At 41.5% G+C, this 21,307-nt stretch overlaps 1 protein-coding gene across 1 annotated transcript in view; it reads right to left on the reverse strand.

The window, feature by feature from the left end:
• NOX3 (NADPH oxidase 3) overlaps positions 1–8,034 on the reverse strand; it is a 151,383-nt gene extending 143,349 nt beyond the window's left edge. The window contains exon 1 of the mRNA XM_075200411.1: positions 7,060–8,034. Coding sequence (XP_075056512.1) covers positions 7,060–8,034 — 975 coding nt within the window. The remainder of the gene's footprint in view (positions 1–7,059) is intronic.
• Between the last annotated feature and the right edge of the window lie 13,273 nt (positions 8,035–21,307).

The raw sequence follows: 21,307 nt of genomic DNA on the forward strand, positions 1-21,307 counted from the left end.
TATTAAAGTAATTCTATCATTCTCAAATAAGCATTGCCCAAGCGATTGTATTGTGTTTCCAACGCACAAAGTGATTTATTTTAGCAGATGTAAATAGTTAACAGTTCAATACATTATTATTTTATGATACAGTACAGTACAGGCAAAACCAAAAGATACATACATACCGCTGTGCTACCACGGGCACCAGTGGCAGTAGTTCACCCTTGAACACTGTGGTCAGAGTAGACTGAAGAATGGGAGCGCAGCTATGATTATATATACATTCAGTGTTACAGTGTGAACAATGCAGACGACGTGGCTTGCTTCTATAGGTCCAGACTTTGGGTGGGTCCAGGGTAAACAGATCATAAGCTAGTTCAAACAACCCCCTCAAAGGCTGAGGTCAACATTCCAGATGAATCTCCGGCCCAGAAACCAGTTACAACTAGTCCATTAGCATTTTACAGTCTGATATCAATCTGACAAGATATTGCCTAACATCAATAACTAGAGTATGCAATATGCGATCTCTTCGGCGATGGAACCGGACAGCTGCTGATGAATAGGGAATTAGAATGATATCAGACATGAAACATTTCCCAAAACCTGAAACTTAGATAACACTAAAGTGTACATATAATCATAATATATAAACTAATAATAAACTAAATACTATCTGCTCATAAATTACTGTGTAACAGAACCAATATGAATATGAATTATATAAATAACTAAATGTTGTAATGCGAGTGTGTACGTGCGTATTTTACCGTGCGATAGCCGTATGCCATGTGTAGCATGGCATACTAAGTGCAATCGACCAATAAAACAATATTAACCACTATACTTTCGTTCATCCAATTATACGACTTCGACAGTTCCACCCTTTGATAGTATAATAAACTATCAGCTTAAAGATGTTATATGCAGGATCTCAGTACCACGTTCCATTGCTATGTAATGCAAGTCCCCCTAGGTGTATGATCATGTAGATCTAAACAAGTTATCATAAGAGAGAGTCTTAATCCTCAAAACAACTTCTTCTTTTACTATAGACTGTATACTTCTGGAGCTTGGAGATAACCTTTTGTATGCCCGTCAAGGGTGCAATAAAACACGTAATATATTATTTGGAAAGGTACAGAGTACAATAGAACATGTATCAGTTATACAGGATGCTCTACTACAGTTCTTCAAGTTTAACAGATTCATCTGTCCAGCGCATGTGTTTAAGCTAAGAATACATTTAAACACTTAGGGCCTGAGTCATTAAGGGATGTATGTCCCTATTCAGCGCGTAGCGAACGCAAAAGTTTAGCGCGCATGCTCTAAGGCAAAAGCCATTTGCGATGAGCTACAAGTTCTGGGCGTGAACAGGGTGGTTCTGGGGCGTGGTGACGTAGTCAATTTTCCATAGGGGCGTTCCCGTCTAACTACGTCCAAGTCATACTGGTGCGAACGCAGGCGATCGCGTTTGTGGTGGCGTACGCTATGCGCCTGCCAAGGGTCTAGTTTATCTCTCATATCTGAACCACGAGCACACACAAATTACCCAATGGAACGCCATGTGATCATGACGCATGCAGACCCTCACCTGCATACTCTTAGCTAATTAACTGCGTAGATGATGTGCCCTGTTCACTGCTGACTCATTTACTGGTATGTTTGCATGATATATTTTAAGATATTACTATGGTTTCTTTGGTTGATTTATTTTAACATTTTATTGCTTTATTGTTTTATTTGTCTTGAACTTTTTTGTTATTTTGGGTGTTATACTTTGTTTCAGATAATAGTTAGGGATAATAGTTTCCTTGTATTGGGCTGTGTAGTACTTTTTAGATTTTTTTTAGCTTTTGTTTTTTTCTTTTTTAGTTTTCCATTGACAATTGTTTGTAAGTGAACAGGATAATCCTGCTCCATTTTGAGGTAAGTAACATGGGTCTAGATCTGCAACCTGACATAGCATAGAAGCAGATGCCATAACTTCTTATTCACCCTCTGACAATTTTTTTTTTTTTTTTTAGCCACATTATGAGTTTGGCCAACCCACTTGTTGGTGTAAGTATATTGTAAATGTTTCCTGTGCAAATAGGAGTGACATTTCCCAAACTATGAGTTAATTTTTTTTTTTTTACATCCTTCTCTTTTCAAATATAGCGTTTCTTAGAAATGGCCGAGGCACATGTGGCAGCACAGGAGGGCAACCAGCGTTGCCGCCCCCAATATCAGTAAGAAACCCATCGTCGCCGACCCAGGGTTGCGTGTGTTCAGGCCACGTGTCAGCCTCTTTGGCATGTCTGATGCTGAGGTGGTGCGTCGTTATCGGCTCCCGCCTCGTGTCATCCTGGACACCCTGCGCATAGTGCAGATTGACCTGGAGCCCAAGCGCAACAGCCCAACAGCAATGCCGCCATTGACTAAACTGTTGGCTTTATTGCACTTTTGCGCAAGAGGGTCATTTCAGACCACTGTGGGAGTCGCTTCAGGGATGTCCCAGAAGTCCTTCAGTCCTGTGCTAAAGGTTGTTCTGGGGGCGTTTGTGTGGCATCTAAGGCAATTAATACATCTGCCACTCGATGAGGAGTCCCTGGTGCCGATAAAAAGGCAGTTTTATAACATAGCCGGTTTCCCGCACGTCATAGGGGCAGTCGATGGGACTCATGTAGCCTTGGTCCCCTCCGGTGAGAATGCTGCTAATTTTTTAAATCGCAAGCATTTCCATTCTATAAATGTCCAAGCTATATGTGATGCCTTCTCTCCAGATTCGTAACCTGGTAGCTATGTGGCCAGGGAGTACACATGACTCCTTTGCTTTCCGGCAATCAGGGATGTGGGAAAGATTGCAACTGAGGCAAGGTGGTGCAAGGCCGAATGGTGATGCGTGGCTATTAGGTATTTTTATTATTTAACAAACATGTCATGTATGTAGAAGAAATATATGGTCCAACTGCGATCAATACTGTATATAAAATAGTGGGGCAAAGGAAATAGGTGTGAGTGCAAAAGGTGCAAATGCACAAGCTAGAACAGAGGTTCATGTAAACAGATCAATGATATACCAGTACAAAACCAAGACAGAAACAGAAACAAAAACGAAAATAAGGTGATGGCAATACCAACATAATAGCAATAAAATAAAATAATATGATACTTTTAGGAGTCTGGGTCTGATAGAGGAAGCAGCTGCATGGTGGTGTAAGGGAGTATAGAGGGGCGATGGGAAACTAATTTAAAGATGGAGGTACTGATAGAATGACATGAGAGATATGAAACTCAATGTCCAGAGCGACAGATCAAACCAGTCAAATAAAACAAACCAAAACAATCCAAAACAATACACAATAGAACAGAATATAGCCGGAAGCATTTATTTGCAAAGGCAATCAATGTGGAATGTAAATGACTTGCGATCAGTCTGGGTAATCAATGCAGAGGTAGATTGCACGCTGAGTGCCAGTATTCAGTGTGACTGTCACTGTGAAATGGGTTAGAAGCTAATAGGTATCTGCTAGACCGTGAGGCTGCTGTTGGCTCAGCTATCTCGGGATACACATGTATATATATATGCAATTACCTTATGGTAGATATAAATGTGCTCGATAGCTGACCTTTAGGTGCAGTTTGCAATGTCTTGTCCCGTGGTTACCGATGTAGATCTGCGGTGGTATGCGTTCTGGTGATGGTGCATGCAGAAGTCCGTCTCGTCGTGGAATAGTAGGAGGCACTTTGTGCGATGTCCGGTGCACGTTCGTGATCGTCGCTGTGTGTTCGGCGGGCGATTGGCGCTGCCTGGTTCACCTGTATGGCTGTTTGTCGCGCATGCGCGGATCGTGATCGGGGTAAGAAATAAGGCTTACTTAGTGAAGCAGTGTTAGACGGTTTATTGGCAAAACATGAAATTGCACTTACATCAATAAATCTTGACAATGAGCACGTAAATGGGTACAGAGTTTTGAGATGTTGTATCACCAACGCGTTTCGTCCCAAAGGACTTTCTCAAGGAGTGGGTGTTTGAGTATATGTTATGACTTATAAGGGGAGGGATAGTGTCTGATTGGGTGGTGGATAATGGGAAACGATAGGTCAGGATATTGTGGGCGTGATCGTCAGTATCAAGCCTACCAGTGATTAAGTCTCTCATGAGTAAGACTCGGAATTGTGCAGTATTACCAGTGATTGGAGACACCATTAGTAATATCTGAGAAACATTAAAAACATTAAAGCTTGATTTCGAAATGAAATAATAAACGGCTAAGTTACATTCCAAATCTGGTATATGTAACTTAATTGGGTGTCATATGTCTTTGTTTATGGCTTATGCGGAATGTTACATAGGAGTAACTGATAGGAATGTGTACCATTACTGTGCACCTTGCATGAATATTGCAAAATGAAGGAGACTTATGTGGGTAATTCTCAGGCCGATAAATATTGACGATTGAGTCTGGAATTGGTGCTTGGGCACAAGCGGATACGGTGTGTGGTATCCCGTGATGTGTGAGGATGGGACCCAGAGGGGATGTAGATGGGGGTAGGTATAATGGGTTTCTGAGTTAACATAGGAGAGATTTGAGATCGAAGTCGATATTTAGACCTCTGGGATTGAGGGTTTTCAGATTAAATATCCAGGCGGCTTCTTCCTTATTTATATGTTTCAAAATGTCTCCCCCCCGCCAGTTTCTTTTGATTCGTTTGATAGCTGTGAATGTCAGCCCTTCTGGATTGGAGTTGTGTACTCTATGGAAGTGTTCCGGAACACTATGTAGTAGAAACCCCTTCTTGATATTTTGTATATGTTCACTAATTCTGACTTTTAGTGCTCTAGTGGTCCTTCCCACGTATTGGAGATTGCAAGTGCATTCTAGTAAGTAAATCACGTGGCTGCTATTGCAAGTTATGAAATCCCTGATGAGGAACTGTTGTTTAGTTACTTGTGATTTGAACCTGGTGACAGGTTTAGTAGATCCAATGTGCATATTTTTGCATCCCATGCATCTACCGCAATAGTAGAATCCTTCGGGTGCATAGGATTGGTTGATAGAGGATTGTTGTAGTGTTTTTGGGGGTATGTGGTTATGCACCAGGGATTTGTGCAGATTATTGGCTTTGGTGAATACTATTTTAGGTAGTGTTGGTAGGGCATGTCTCAGGGTGGGATCTTTGAGAAGGCTGCTCCAGGGTTTTTTGATTATCTTGCTAATTTTATTAGCTGCTGCTGAGTATTTTGTTATGAAAAAGATGTCATCAGGTGTAGTGGTATCTGTATCCACCTTGTCATGAGACTGTTTGTATGTGATTAAGGATGCCCTGTCTAGGGATCTCGCTTGAGCGAAGGCCTTATTAACAGAATCTGCCTGGTAATCTTTGTTAAGAAATTGTTACTTAAGTGCCTCCCCTTGTTTGTCGTAATCTTTTAGATCTGAACAATTACGTCGTATGCGTCTAAATTGGCCGAGAGGGACATTAGAAAGCCACAGGGGGTGGTGGTGACTGGAAGCCAAGATGTAACTGTTAACATCTACTTTTTTATGTAAAGTTTTAGTATCGATTGAATAATTTTGTATGGAGATTTCCAAATCTAGGAATTCTACTTTAGACTGACTAATTTGTGTGGTGAATTTAATGTTGTCTTTATTATCATTGATGAAATCGAGAAATTGATTGAGGGATTGTAGGTTCCCTTTCCATATAAAAAGTACATCAACGATGTATCTACGCTATAGCACTAAGCTCACGCCGAAGTCCCCACTGCTCCAAATATGTTCCTCCTCCCACTTGGCCATGAACAGGTTGGCGTAACTCGGCGCAAACTTAGTGCCCATAGCAGTACCTCTGTGCTGTAGATAGTAGTGGTCTTCAAACCATGTGTAATTATGTGTCAGTATGAAATTAATACCTTCTAGGATGAAGTTGATTTGATCCTGGGGTAGTATCCCTTTAGACTGTAGAAAATGTTTGACACTGTTGATTCCTGTTCGATGTTCTATGATGGTATATAGAGAAGTAATGCCTGTTGACGCTAACCACATGTCCTGTGTCCAGGTGATATCTTGTAGTGATTGTATGGCTGCAGTGGTGTCTCTGAGGCATGATTTTTGTTTGATGACATACTCTTTGAGGAAATGGTCAAGGTACTATGATAGATTTGAGGTCAGGGAGTCAATTCCGGATATGATGGGTCTACCTGGGAGGTTGCTAGGGTTTTTGTGTAGTTTGGGCAGGTAGTAGAAGACCGGAATGATTGGGTGCTGTTTGTACAGGAAGTCATATTCTTTGGTGTTAAATATGCCAGTTTCTTTTCCAGTGTGTAATAAATTTTTAAGTTAATTCTGGAACCTGGCGGTTGGATCTGATTTGAGTTTTTTGTATGTGGAAGTATCATCCAGAATGCATTGGGCTTGCCGTATGTAGTAAACTTTGTTTAGTATGACTAGACCACCCCCTTTGTTGGCTGGTTTGAAAATTATACTCTTATTAGTTTTGAGATTGTTGAGGGCCATGTTTTCTTGTTTTGTGAGGTTGGGTCTATTTTTCGTATCCTTAGTATCCATGAATTCAAGGTCACCTGTGACAACTTGCTCAAATGCATCTATCATACTGGATTTAACTTGGATAGGATAGAAGGTGGATTTTGGTTTAAGACTAGTGTGTTTGAATTGGGTTTCTGTGGGGGGGGGCAGTATTGCAGCTGGTTCTGAGCAAAATGTTTCTTAAGGCATATTTTCCTGACGAGTTTTTGAATGTCTAAATACGTCTCAAATTTGTTGAGAGGACAGGTGGGTGCAAATTTAAGTCCTTTCCCTAAAACTGAAATTTCTGGATTTGTGAGTTGGTGTTCGCTTAGATTGAAGATCCCCAATCTTGTTGGGGAGGGAAGAGGTGTATGTGTGCTTTGATTTTTTTGCTGGTGCAGTTTTCGACCTCTTCCTCCTCGTCTGATTTTGAAAGATTTCGTTTTCTGTGTTGTGTTATCGGATCGGGCGCTTTTAAGGGGCTGTGGCCCTAACCTAAGAAAGACTGATTGGGGGTGTGGGAAGGGTGTGTTGGTGATGGTGTCTTAGGATTGTTTGTTACAGTTTCGGTGTGTGTTGTGTAGACCTTATCTGGTGTGGTGGCCGAAACAGATCTGCCATTAATGCAAGTGTCTGCGGGAATGAGTTTGGGAATGTGGTTTTCTGTCGTGTTTTGTATATGAGTGGTGTTTGGCAGACAATGGTCGGCATCTTTCCATCCTTGTTCGAATGAACGGATGATTAGTGATTCATATCTGGAGTGGACTGGGAATGGGGCCTCGAAGGTATGATCCATACGATCCTCATGTGTGGTGAGTATCGAGTTGTGAGAGAGGTTAAGGATGTCCTCCTGATCTGTCAGGTGTTGAGAGTGGATACTGGAGGGGTTGAGGTGATTGGAATGGATCCTTCTCATATATTGTTGATAAGTGAGTCCTAGTTTTTTGTATATTGGTGTATGGTTGTTGATGCCCTTGCGTGGGTGTGAGTTTGTGGAGCATTTGATGGGAGAGAGTTTCAACCCATACTTGTCTCTAAGTGCCTTGTTCTTTTTCTTGCTAATAATGGCTAATTCCTCTCTTTCTAATCTTTGCTCCATAAGGGATTCTAGACTACTTAAATCAGTGTGTGTTCTTATGGGATCCATGGATGAGTGTAGTGTAGTGATTTCATGGGTTAGGTTTTTGAGTTCTTCTTTCCGGGTGTCAATGATGAGGCCCATGAGAGCATTGGAACATTGGGTAAGTATGTTGTTCCATTGTTCCATAAATATCTCATTGCTTAGGTTGTGTGTAGGTGATTTCTGGATTTTCAGGCCTTTTGGGATAAGACCTAGTTGTATGTACCATTCCAGAGTGTAGAGATCCCACCAGATGGTGGTTTCTTGTTTGAGCAGTTTTTCTAGTTTAAGGAGAGACTGACTAAGTACTCGTCCTTTGTACGTGAGATCCTTGTTGGGTGGACCATTGTTGAGGCTTGAGAAAAGTTTGTGGGCCTTCTCTAGCCTGGTGGAGTGTCTATTCATATGTTTCACCATAGTGTCGGTGTTATTGGGACTGCCGTGCTATCCCGCCAATGGTTTACAGGGTATAGATACAGAGATGGTGGAAGGATGCACTGGACAGTAGGTAGAAGTATGAGCTGCGGTGTGGACGGGGTAAACCAGTCCCCTAAATGGTAGAAGAAATATATGGTCCAACTGCGCTCAATACTGTATATAAAATAGTGGGGCAAAGGAAATAGGTGTGAGTGCAACAGGTGCAAATGCACAAGCTAGAACATAGGTTCATGTAAACAGATCAATGATATACCAGAACAAAACCAAGATAGAAAGAGAAACAAAAACGAAAATAAGGCGATGGCAATACCAACAAAATAGCAATAAAATAAAATAATATGATACTTTTAGGAGTCTGGCTCGGATAGAGGAAGCAGCTGCATGGTGGTGTAAGGGAATATAGAGGGGCGATGGGAAACTAATTTAAAGATGGAGGTACTGATAGAATGACATGAGAGATATGAAACTCAATGTCCAGAGCGACAGATCAAACCAGTCAAATAAAACAAACCAAAACAATCCAAAACAATACACAATAGAACAGAACATAACCGGAAGGAATTATATGCAAAGGCAATCAATGTGGAATGTAAATGACTTGGGATCAGTCTGGGTAATCAATGCAGAGGTAGATTGCACGTTGAGTGTCAGTATTCAGTGTGACTGTCACTGTGAAATGGGTTAGAAGCAAATGGGTATCTGCTAGACCGTGAGGCTGCTGTTGGCTTAGCTATCTCGGGATACACATGTATATATATATATATGCAATTACCTTATGGTAGATATAAATGTGCTCGATAGCTGGCCTTTAAGTGCAGTCTGCAATGTCTTGTCCCGTGGTTACCGATGTAGATCTGCGGTGGTATGCGTTCTGGTGATGGTGCATGCAGAAGTCCGTCTCGTCGTGGAATAGTAGGAGGCACTTTGTGCGATGTCCGGTGCACGCTCGTGATCGTCGCTGTGTGTTCGGCGGGCGATTGGCGCTGCCTGGTTCACCTGTATGGCTGTTTGTCGCGCATGTGCGGCTCGTGATCGGGGTAAGAAATAAGGCTTACATAGTGAAGCACTGTTAGGCAGTTTATCGGCAAAACGTGAAATTGCACTTACATCAATAAATCTTGACAATGAGCACGTAAATGGGTACAGAGTTTTGAGATGTTGTATCACCGACGCGTTTCGTCCCAAAGTACTTTCTCAAGGAGTGGGTGTTTGAGTATGTGTTATGACTTATAAGGGGAGGGATAGTGTCTGATAGGGTGGTGGATAATGGGAAATGATAGGTTAGGATACTGTGGGCGTGATCGTCAGTATCAAGCCTACCAGTGAGTGAGTCTCTCATGAGTAAGACTCGGAATTGTGCAGTATTACCAGTGATTGGAGACACCATTAGTAATATCTGAGAAACATTAAAAACATTAAAGCTTGATTTGAAAATGAAATAATAAACGGCTAAGTTACATTCCACATCTGGTATATGTAACTTAATTGGGTGTCATATGTCTTTGTTTATGGCATATGCGGAATGTTACATAGGAGTAACTGATAGGAATGTGTACCATTACTGTGCACCTTGCATGAATATTGCAAAATGAAGGAGACTTATGTGGGTAATTCTCAGGCCGATAAATATCGACGGTTGAGTCGGGAATTGGTGCTTGGGCACAAGCGGATATGGTGTGTGGTATCCCGTGATGTGTGAGGATGGGACCCAGAGGGGATGTAGATGGGGGTAAGTATAATGGGTTTCTGAGTTAACATAGGAGAGGTTTGATATCGAAGTCGATATTTAGATATTCCTTCCGGTTATGTTCTGTTCTGTTGTGTATTGTTTTGGATTGTTTTGGATTGTTTTATTTGACTGGTTTGATCTGTCGCTCTGGACATTGAGTTTCATATCTCTCATGTTATTCTATCAGTACCTCCATCTTTAAATTCGTTTCCCATCGCCCCTCTATACTCCCTTACATCACCATGCAGCTACTTCCTCTATCAGACCCAGACTCCTAAAAGTATCATTTTATTTTATTGTATTGCTATTTTGTTGGTATTGCCATCGCCTTATATTCGTTTTTCTTTCTGTTTCTGTCTTGGTTTTGTTCTGGTATATCATTGATCCGTTTACATGAACCTCTGTTCTAGCTTGTGCATTTGCACTTGTTGCACTCACACCTATTTCCTTTGTCCCACTATTTTATATACAGTATTGAGCGCAATTAAACCATATATTTCTTCTACCATTTAGGGACTGGTTTACCCCATCCACACCGCAGCTCATACTTCTACCTACTGTCCAGTGCATCCTTCCACCTTCTCTGTATCTATATCCTGTAAACCATTGGCAGGATAGCACGGCAGTCCCAATAACACTGACACTATGGTGAAACATATGAATAGACACTCCACCAGGCTAGAGAAGGCCCACAAACTTTTCTCAAGTCTCAACAATGGTCCACCCAACACGGATCTCACGTACAAAGGACGAGTACTTAGTCAGACTCTCCTTAAACTAGAAAAACTGCTCAAACAAGAAACCACCATCTGGTGGGATCTCTACACTCTGGAATGGTACATACAACAAGGTCTTATCCCAAAAGGCCTGAAAATCCTGAAATCACCTACACACAACCTAAGCAATGAGATATTTATGGAACAATGGAACAAAATACTTACCCAATGTTCCAATGCACTCATGGGCCTCATCATTGACACCCGGAAAGAAGAACTCAAAAACCTAACCCATGAAATCACTACACTACACTCATCCATGGATCCCATAAGAACACACACTGATTTAAGTAGTCTAGAATCCCTTATGGAGCAAAGATTAGAAAGAGAGGAATTAGCCATTATTAGCAAGAAAAAGAACAAGGCACTTAGAGACAAGAATGGGTTGAAACTCTCTCCCATCAAACGCTCCACAAACTCACACCCACGCAGGGGCATCAACAACCATACACCAATATACAAAAAATTAGGACTCACTTATCAACAATATATGAGAAGGATCCATTCCAATCACCTCAACCCCTCCAGTATCCACTCTCAACACCTGACAGATCAGGAGGACATCCTTAACCTCTCTCACAACTCGATACTCACCACACATGAGGATCCTATATATCATACCTTCGAGGCCCCATCCCCAGTCCACTCCAGATATGAATCACTAGTCATCCGTTCATTCGAACAAGGATGGAAAGATGCCGACCATTGTCTGCCAAACACCACTCATATACAAAACACGACAGAAAACCACATTCCCAAACTCATCCCCGCAGACCCTTACATTAATGGCAGGTCTGTTTCGGCCACCACACCAAATAAGGTCTACACAACACACACCGAAACTGTAACAAACATTCCTAAGACACCATCACCAACACACCCTTCCCACACCGCCAATCAGTCTTTTTTAGGTCAGGGCCACAGCCCCTTAAAAGCGCCCAATCCATTAACACAACACAGAAAAACGAAATCTTTCAAAATCAGACGAGGAGGAAGAGGTCGAAAACTGCACCAGCAAAAAAATCAAAGCACACATACACCTCTTCCCTCCCCAACAAGATTGGGGATCTTCAATCTAAGCGAACACCAACTCACAAATCCAGAAATTTCAGTTTTAGGGAAAGGACTTAAATTTGCACCCACCTGTCCTCTCAACAAATTTGAGACGTATTTAGACATTCAAAAACTCGTCAGGAAAATATGCCTTAAGAAACATTTTGCTCAGAACCAGCTGAAATACTGCCCCTCCACAGAAACCCAATTCAAACACACTAGTCTTAAACCAAAATCCACCTTCTATCCTATCCAAGTTAAATCCAGTATGATAGATGCATTTGAGCAAGTTGTCACAGGTGACCTTGAATTCATGGATACTAATGACACTAAAACTAGACCCAACCTCACAAAACAAGAAAACATGGCCCTCAACAATCTCAAAACTAATAAGAGTATAATTATCAAACCAGCCGACAAAGGGGGTGGTCTAGTCATACTAAACAAAGTTGACTACATACGGCAAGCCCAATGCATTCTGGATGATACTTCCACATACAAAAAACTCAAATCAGATCCAACCGCCAGGTTCCAGAAGGAACTTAGGAATTTATTACACACTGGAAAAGAAACTGGCATGCTTAACACCAAAGAATATGACTTCCTGTACAAACAGCACCCAATCATTCCGGTCTTCTACTACCTGCCCAAACTACACAAAAACCCTAGCAACCCCCCAGGTAGACCCATCATATCCGGAATTGACTCCCTAACCTCAAATCTATCACAGTACCTTGACCATTTCCTCAAAGAGTATGTCATCAAACAAAAATCATACCTCAGAGACACCACTGCAGCCATACAATCACTACAAGATATCACCTGGACACAGGACATGTGGTTAGCGTCAACAGATGTTACTTCTCTATATACCATCATAGAACATCGAACTGGAATCAACAGTGTCAAACATTTTCTACAGTCTGAAGGGATACTACCTCAGGATCAAATCAACTTCATCCTAGAAGGTATTAATTTCATACTGACACATAATTAAACATGGTTTGAAGACCACTACTATCTACAGCACAGAGGTACTGCTATGGGCACTAAGTTTGCACCGAGTTACGCCAACCTGTTCATGGCCAAGTGGGAGGAGGACCATATTTGGAGCAGGGAGGACCTCGGCGCGAGTTTAGTGCTATGGCGTAGAAACATTGATGATGTATTTTTCATATGGAAAGGGAACCTACAATCCCTCAATCAATTTCTCGATTACATCAATGATAATAATGACAACATTAAATTCACCACACAAATTAGTCAGTCTAAAGTAGAATTCCTAGATTTGAAAATCTCCATACAAAATTATTCAATCAATACTAAAACTTTCCATAAAAAAGTAGATGTTAACAGTTACATCTTGGCTTCCAGTCACCACCATCCCCTCTGGCTTTCTAATGTCCCTCTCGGCCAATTTAGGCACATACAACGTAATTGTTCAGATCTAAAAGACTACGACAAACAAGGGGAGGCACTTAAGTAACAATTTCTTAACAAAGATTACCAGGCAGATTCTGTTAATAAGGCCTTCGCTCAAGCGAGATCCCTAGACAGGGCATCCTTAATCACATACAAACAGTCTCATGACAAGGTGGATACAGATACCACTACACCTGATGACATCTTTTTCATAACAAAATACTCAGCAGCAGCTAATAAAATTAGCAAGATAATCAAAAAACACTGGAGCATCCTTCTCAAAGATCCCACCCTGAGACATGCCCTACAAACACTACCTAAAATAGTATTCACCAAAGCCAATAATCTGCACAAATCCCTGGTGCATAACCACATACCCCCAAAAACACTACAACAATCCTCTATCAACCAATCCTATGCACCCGAAGGATTCTACCATTGCGGTAGATGCATGGGATGCAAAAACATGCACATTGGATCTACTAAACCTGTCACCAGGTTCAAATCACAAGTAACTAAACAACAGTTCCTCATCAGGGATTTCATAACTTGCAATAGCACCCACGTGATTTACTTACTAGAATGCACTTGCAATCTCCAATACGTGGCAAGGACCACTAGAGCACTAAAAGTCAGAATTAGTGAACATATACGAAATATCAAGAAGGGGTTTCTACTACATAGTGTTCCGGAACACTTCCATAGAGTACACAACTCCAATCCAGAAGGGCTGATATTCACAGCTATCAAACGAATCAAAAGAAACTGGCGGGGGGGAGACATTTTGAAACATATAAATAAGGAAGAAGCCGCCTGGATATATAATCTGAAAACCCTCAATCCCAGAGGTCTAAATATCGACTTTGATCTCAAACCTCTCCTATGTTAACTCAGAAACCCATTATACCTACCCCCATCTACATCCCCTCTGGGTCCCATCCTCACACATCACGGGATACCACAAACCATATCGGCTTGTGCCCAAGCACCAATTCCCGACTCAACCGTCGATATTTATCTGCCTGAGAATTACCCACATAAGTCTCCTTCATTTTGCAATATTCATGCAAGGTGCACAGTAATGGTACACATTCCTATCAGTTACTCCTATGTAACATTACGCAAATGCCATAAACAAAGACATATGACACCCAATTAAGTTACATATACCAGATTTGGAATGTAACTTAGCTGTTTATTATTTCATTTCCAAATCAAGCTTTAATGTTTTTAATGTTTCTCAGATATTACTAATGGTGTCTCCAATCACTGGTAATACTGCACAATTCCGAATCTTACTCATGAGAGACTCACTCACTGGTAGGCTTGATACTGACGATCACGCCCACAGTATCCTAACCTATCGTTTCCCATTATCCACCATCCAATCATACACTATCCCTCCCTTTATAAGTCATAACATATACTCAAACACCCACTCCTTGAGAAAGTCCTTTGGGACGAAACGCGTCGGTGATACAACATCTCAAAACTCTGTACCCATTTACGTGCTCATTGTCAAGATTTATTGATGTAAGTGCAATTTCACGTTTTGCCAATAAACCGCTAACAGTGCTTCACTATGTAAGCCTTATTTCTTACCCCGATCACGAGCCGCGCATGCGCGACAAACAGCCATACAGATGAACCAGGCAGCGCCAATCGCCCGCCGAACACACAGCGACGATCACGAGCGTGCACCGGACAACGCACAAAGTGCCTCCTACTATTCCACGACGAGACGGACTTCTGCATGCACGATCACCAGAACGCATACCACTGCAGATCTACTTCGGTAACCACGGGACAATACATTGCAGACTGCACCTAAAGGCCAGCTATCGAGCACATTTATATCTACCATAAGGTAATTGCATATATATATACATGTGTATCCCGAGATAGCTGAGCCAACAGCAGCCTCACGGTCTAGCAGATACCCATTTGCTTCTAACCCATTTCAAAGTGACAGTCACACTGAATACTGGCACTCAGCGTGCAATCTACCTCTGCATTGATTACCCAGACTGATCCCAAGTCATTTACATTCCACATTGATTGCCTGTGCATATAATTCCTCCCGGTTATGTTCTGTTCTGTTCTATTGTGTATTGTTTTGGATTGTTTTGGTTTGTTTTATTTGACTGGTTTGATCTGGACATTGAGTTTCATATCTCTCATGTCATTCTATCAGTACCTCCATCTTTAAATTAGTTCCCCATCGCCCCTCTATACTCCCTTACACCACCATGCAGCTGATTCCTCTATCAGACCCAGACTCCTAAAAGTATCATATTATTTTATTTTATTGCTATTTTGTTGGTATTGCCATCGCCTTATTTTCGTTTTTGTTTCTGTTTCTGCCTCGGTTTTGTTTGGTATATCATTGATCTGTTTACATGAACCTCTGTTCTAGCTTGTGCATTTGCACCTGTTGCACTCACACCTATTTCCTTTGCCCCACTATTTTATATACAGTATTGAGCGCAGTTGGACCATATATTTCTTCTACCATTTAGGGGACTGGTTTACCCCGTCCACACCGCAGCTCATACTTCTACCTACTGTCCAGTGCATCCTTCCACCATCTCCGTATCTATGTCATGTATGTAGTAGTTTAAAGTGGAAATAGTAATGTCTTAAGTTTGGTAGCTAAGTAGATATATTACAAAGGCACATTGCAAGAACATTCAAAGGTACATTTAATTGTGATGTTTACCTTAAAATCCTACCTGGATAGCTGCCCATATGAAAAGTTTTTCAAAAAATTAAACCTTGGTTACAAATACATTGAATATGTTATGTAAGCTTCTCTGAAGTCATATCTGTGTCTAATTGCTTCTTTTGCCATTATTTGTCATCCATGTTGCCTGTCTTGTTGCCATAGATATAGTTATTTGTATCTACAATTATGACACTCGCTCATATTTTTTAACTTTTTCATTCTTGTCACCCCTTGTAGGAGATAACGCATACCCTTTTCGCCCTTTGCTCCTCACTCCTCTATTAAACCCACGTACAGAGCAGCAGATGGCATACAACTCCACACATACAGCCACTAGATCGGTTGTGGAGCGGGCATTTGGTCTTTTAAAGGCCAGATTCCGGTGCCTAGATCGGTCTGGTGGTGCTCTAATGTATGCTCCATCCACTGTGTGTGATATCATAGCTCTGTGCGTGGTGTTCCATAACATCGCCATTAGGAGTGGGGTTCCTTGGGGGGAGGAGGCTGAGGTTGCTGTCCAGGAGGTGTTAGATGCTGACCCCAGCCCTCCAGAATCAGTTGATGCTGTGTCTTTTAAGCAATATGTCCTGGACACCTACTTCTCTTGTAAGTGTTTTTGTTATGTATTTACCAAATACAACATACATAGCTACTAAGTATATAATTATACAATTTATTTACACAATAAGAAAAACACATCAAACAAACAATTATTTGTTTTTACTGGGCCTCTTTGCTGGTATAATGGTTGCATCTGTTCTAGGATGAGTCTGGCTTCTGGTAACCCGTGATATAGAAGGCAACAGTGGGGAAGAAGCAGTGACTGTGCAGCAGCCGATGATTGTGTGGCACGGGGTGCACCGGGTGCACGGGGGGCACGGGTGGCAGAAGGGCCATTGATGGCAGAAGGGCCAGAGATGGCAGAAGGGGCAGCAGGGGCAGAGATGGCAGAAGGGCCAGAGATGGCAGAAGGGGCAGCAGGGGCAGAGATGGCAGAAGGGGCAGAGATGGCAGAAGGGGCAGAAGAGGCAGAAAGGGCAGAGATAGCAGAAGGGGCAGAAGGGACAGAGATGGCAGAAGGGGCAGAGTTGGCAGAAGGGGCATAGATGGTAGAAGGGGCAGAAGGGGCAGAGATGGCAAAGATGGCAGAAGGGGCAGAGATGGCAGAAGGGGCAGAGATGGCAGAAGGGGCAGGTGGAGGTAAATAATAGTTGTTTTGCTGATTAGAATGTGAATATGGGTCAATGTCAACATATGGGTTGCTTTGTAAATGATGGTGATGCATTTGGGGTCTTAGACTAGAACCAATAGAACCTTGAGAGACAGGTGCGCGCGATAAGGTCTACTTGTGGAACGATAATCGGGTGAATTGTAGTATGATTGATACATGGGCCTGAGAGATGGAGAGAAAGAAGTAGGAGAAGATCCCTGTGATATGCGTGATTGGGGATTGGTGATATACATTGCAATAAGGTCAGTGAGACGGGTAAGGGTAGTGTTGATAGAGGTAAGGTTTAAGTCCATAGTGTTCTCTATACGGTTGAGGCTACTGTGTAAAGTGTGCTCCATACGGGTGAGGGTTGTGGCAATATCTGTGGTATTGGACTGAATAGTGGCATTTGTGTCTCTAATACTGTGATAGCAGGCGTGCAGTGATTCCAGTTCACTGACTTCTGCTTCCTCACTCATCTGATGCTCTTCCACATCACGTGCCTCTTCCACCAGCTCATCCTTGGAAATTTCTTGCGCTGTATTGGCCCCTACAAGGAAAAAAAAAAAAATTACTGCCGTCCTTAGGATATTTGTGTGAATTCTTATTGTCCACATGTTTCTAAAAAGTACATTGTCAATACAATTATTTTTTTTTACTGTGTGTAATGGTTAAAATATAACTTCTTTACTTCTCACTATATGTAACTGCAAATCTATTAAAGTATAGGGCAATTATTGGTTAACTGTAATATATATATTTTAGTAGACAATTTATTTATATTACATGTGTGTGTATATACTTGTAGCTGTGATAGGCTCGCTGGCAGGTGGGCTATGTCCAGTGTCAATGCGGCCCACACCTTGAACCATCTCCGCATCCAAACAGGCCAATGCCCTGGTCTCCAATGCAGTCAATTCCAGCATTGCTGGAGGTCCACCACCTGTCATTCTGGCACGTCTTCTGTGTTCGGAAATTTTATCTTTTAGGCGGCGTTTAAAGTCTTGCCACCTGTGTGCAAAATAGACACATTAGCAGGATAAAATTATCCCCAAAATCTGGACACATTTAACTAATTTTTGAACGCTTCAATATTTACCTTTTCTGGACCTCATTAACCTTGCGTCTGATTGGAGCCACGGCATTGACCTCATTTGTTATTTCTTCCCATATTCTGGTTTTGGATGGTGCAGAGAGTGGACGCGGAGTGGAGTGGAGCCTATCAACAGCCAATTCGACCAAAATGTCTATTTCATTTTTGGTGAAATTTGGCTGGCAGATTTTTTTAGCAGCAGCAGATAATAGAGTCTTGTTCAGACATGTCTACAAATGGAAATAAAATAAGTTTATTCCATCACTAGACCAAAAACCTGAAGACCTAGGCCCATGTTACTTACCTCAAAATGGAGCAAGATTCTCCTGTTCTGGTTTTCAGAAAACTTATAGCAAACTAAAAAAGGAAAAAAGAAAGTGCAATTATTCCATTTCCTACGACGCTATGTCAGGTAGCAGACCTAGGCCCATGTTACTTACCTCAAAATGGAGCAAGGTTCTCCTGTTCTGGTTTTCAGAAATGTTATAGCAAACTAAAAAAGGAAAAAAGAAAGTGAAATTATTCCATTTCCTACGACACTATGTCAGGTAGCAGACCTAGTCCCATGTTACTTACCTCAATATCCACCAATGCAATATGTTTCCTGACAGCAAAAACTTGGTCAATGCATCAATTGTCAGGACGAACTATCGCATGCAGTATGTGGTTTTATAGTGATGCGTTCAGTTGCGTACGCGCCAGAACACTAGGCACGACGGAGCAGTGATTGACAGGTCAGTCAGCCATCTTAGTAAAGTTTCCGCGATGGACGTGCAGATGCACCAACGTGCACTGAGAACCAATCAGTAAGCAGGATATTAAACTGTCCTTTGTGAGAGAAAATGAGGTCTGCAATATTCTCACGTACCGAACTGCGGGTGCTGACAGCAACGATGGACCGTTGCTTTGAGCCCGCAGGGAGGTACGTGGGAAATGATGACAAACTGCAGGCATACAGAGCCGTGCACAGGCGTCTGCGTATGCAGGCTGGCACCCGCCGGTCCGTCGTGCAGATGCAACGCCGATGGAGTGATCTGTGGAGACGACAGTCCGACCTTCTTGCAGATTTGAGGGCGGAAATTCTTACTAGTAAGTCGCCCTCAAACACTATATAATATGGCAATGTAATATTTTCTGCTCACAGGAAATATGGACAGAAAAGGCCTATTTTCTGACCATTCTCATACTAAACGTATGAATAATGTTAGTTTTATTTACTATTATTCAGATTATTTCCTATTATATATATGTTATAAATTTTTGTGTAAATTTTTTTAAAAACTTAATGTTATTGACATGAGTACCATTTTAGCATTCAAAGCTACCATTCGCTGCATGTATGTATGTATGTATTCGCTGTGTATGTTGAATAAATTACAAAAATACACGTAAGATAACACATCATGGTCTCCAACAGGACGCCAACGCAGCTGCCAACACCACCGCCAACATCAACAGGTGGTCACACCGGAGGCGCCAGGTGTAAGCCAACAGCCACAGGTGGAGTCAGCGGTGGTGGAGGATTCGTCGCAGTCCGATGACCTGGCAGCATCACCTCTGCTCTTCCAGAGCCAACCAGAATCTACCTCTCAGCAACCACAAGTGCTGGTTGAAGAAAGTAAGTACATTACCTGGTAATTTTCGTATACTTGAGTTGGCGTTTGTTTTTTTACAAGACAGACGTAGAACATGACAAACAGTTTTCACTGCCCATTCACAGTACAAGGCATCCTAAGTTCCCACAATGGGAAAAATGTCCTCCCACCAATTCTTGTCTTGTGCGCAGGCCAACTCAGCTGGCAGGCTTTAAAAATGCACACTAGAGGGTGAGATTCTGCTTGGCAAAATTTTGCAGAAAGTTAATGTATACACCAAAACAATATAATACTATATACTTCGTATTACTTGTGTCTCCCCCTTCCCTTTAGGTTGTAAGCTCTCATGCGCATGGCACTCTTTTGTTGTGTGCTCCTTCTACAGTTCCTTCACCCTCTTGGCCTTCTTCGCTAGCCCTATTTTCCCTGTTTTCTTAAGCTTAGGCCTTCTTCTTGCTGATTTCTACCATCCCTTTCATTATCTGTCAGAGATAATCTGATTTGCTTTACCCTGTCACCTGTCTTTGTATCATGTTGTGTTTTGGTTATGTTTTCAGTATATGTTATGTATGGCACTGCAGACCCTTTCTAGTCATAGCTAATAATATTAAAAATAAAAATTACTTCGGCCGTTCGCAGCCACCAGATATGTGCATTATAAAAATTTAATGAATGGGGCCAGTGTTTGGGTAACATTCATTTATGCACTATACCGAGCTTACAAAAAGCATAGGTACAATGTATTATGAGTGCATTTACTAAATTGTTGTCTTTCGTTTTTTGCAGCTGATAAGGAGTCGATGGGTCCTCCAAGGCACAGCCAGAGGCTTCTGTCTGAACTAAAAAAACAAGAATTTTTTTTTAAAAAGCATAAAGAAAAAGCAAAAAAAATTTTTAAAAAAATTAAATATCTAAAAAAAAAAATTAAATACCTTTCATTGATTTATTGATTGTTTCTTAGTTGACATTTGTTCATAGTTTTAGTTTATAAATTAAAAAAATTTTGTTAAAAGAAAAACTGGTATGTGTGTGATTTCATTGAACAAATTTACGTATTAGCATTATACACTTAAGTCAAGCTGTTGTTTAAAAGCCAATGGAGAAGAGGCCAACCAATAGGGTCACACCTCACATCCGGGATATAATGTGATAAGGCCCCAAAGAAATAACAGTTATGTACGACATAACCTCTTTCGAAAACATATACTGAAAACAGAACCAAGACACAACCTGATACACAGGGAAAACATGGCTAGCGGCATAACCTCATTGGTGTTATATAGGTTAATAAAGTAACAAAAGAATTCCTTCAGCAAAAGAGACTTAACGAATAAAATTGGATCATTGTTTATTTACAAAATAATAAGCTTCCACTCTTTTTCTATCCTGAAAACTCTGATCTTAAACAGACCAGAGATGTACTTTGTGTTTCAACAAAAGAAGGTTGTACTATAATTTACACCTATCATATAACAATTGTCTGAGAAAGTATTTAGGCGTATACTGATCCTTTTGAGTCTCCTGGATGCAATGGACAAGTCGAAGAAGTCTGTGCAAGTCTTTGTTGAAAACCTCTGGATTGGAAACATAGGTTATTTGAATAACTACTTCCTTCCTGTTCATATTCTTTTCCTTCCAGCTCACACCAA

The sequence above is a fragment of the Mixophyes fleayi genome, chromosome 3, assembly GCF_038048845.1.
Source record: "Mixophyes fleayi isolate aMixFle1 chromosome 3, aMixFle1.hap1, whole genome shotgun sequence".
In the NCBI taxonomy this organism is placed as follows: Eukaryota; Metazoa; Chordata; class Amphibia; order Anura; family Limnodynastidae; genus Mixophyes; species Mixophyes fleayi.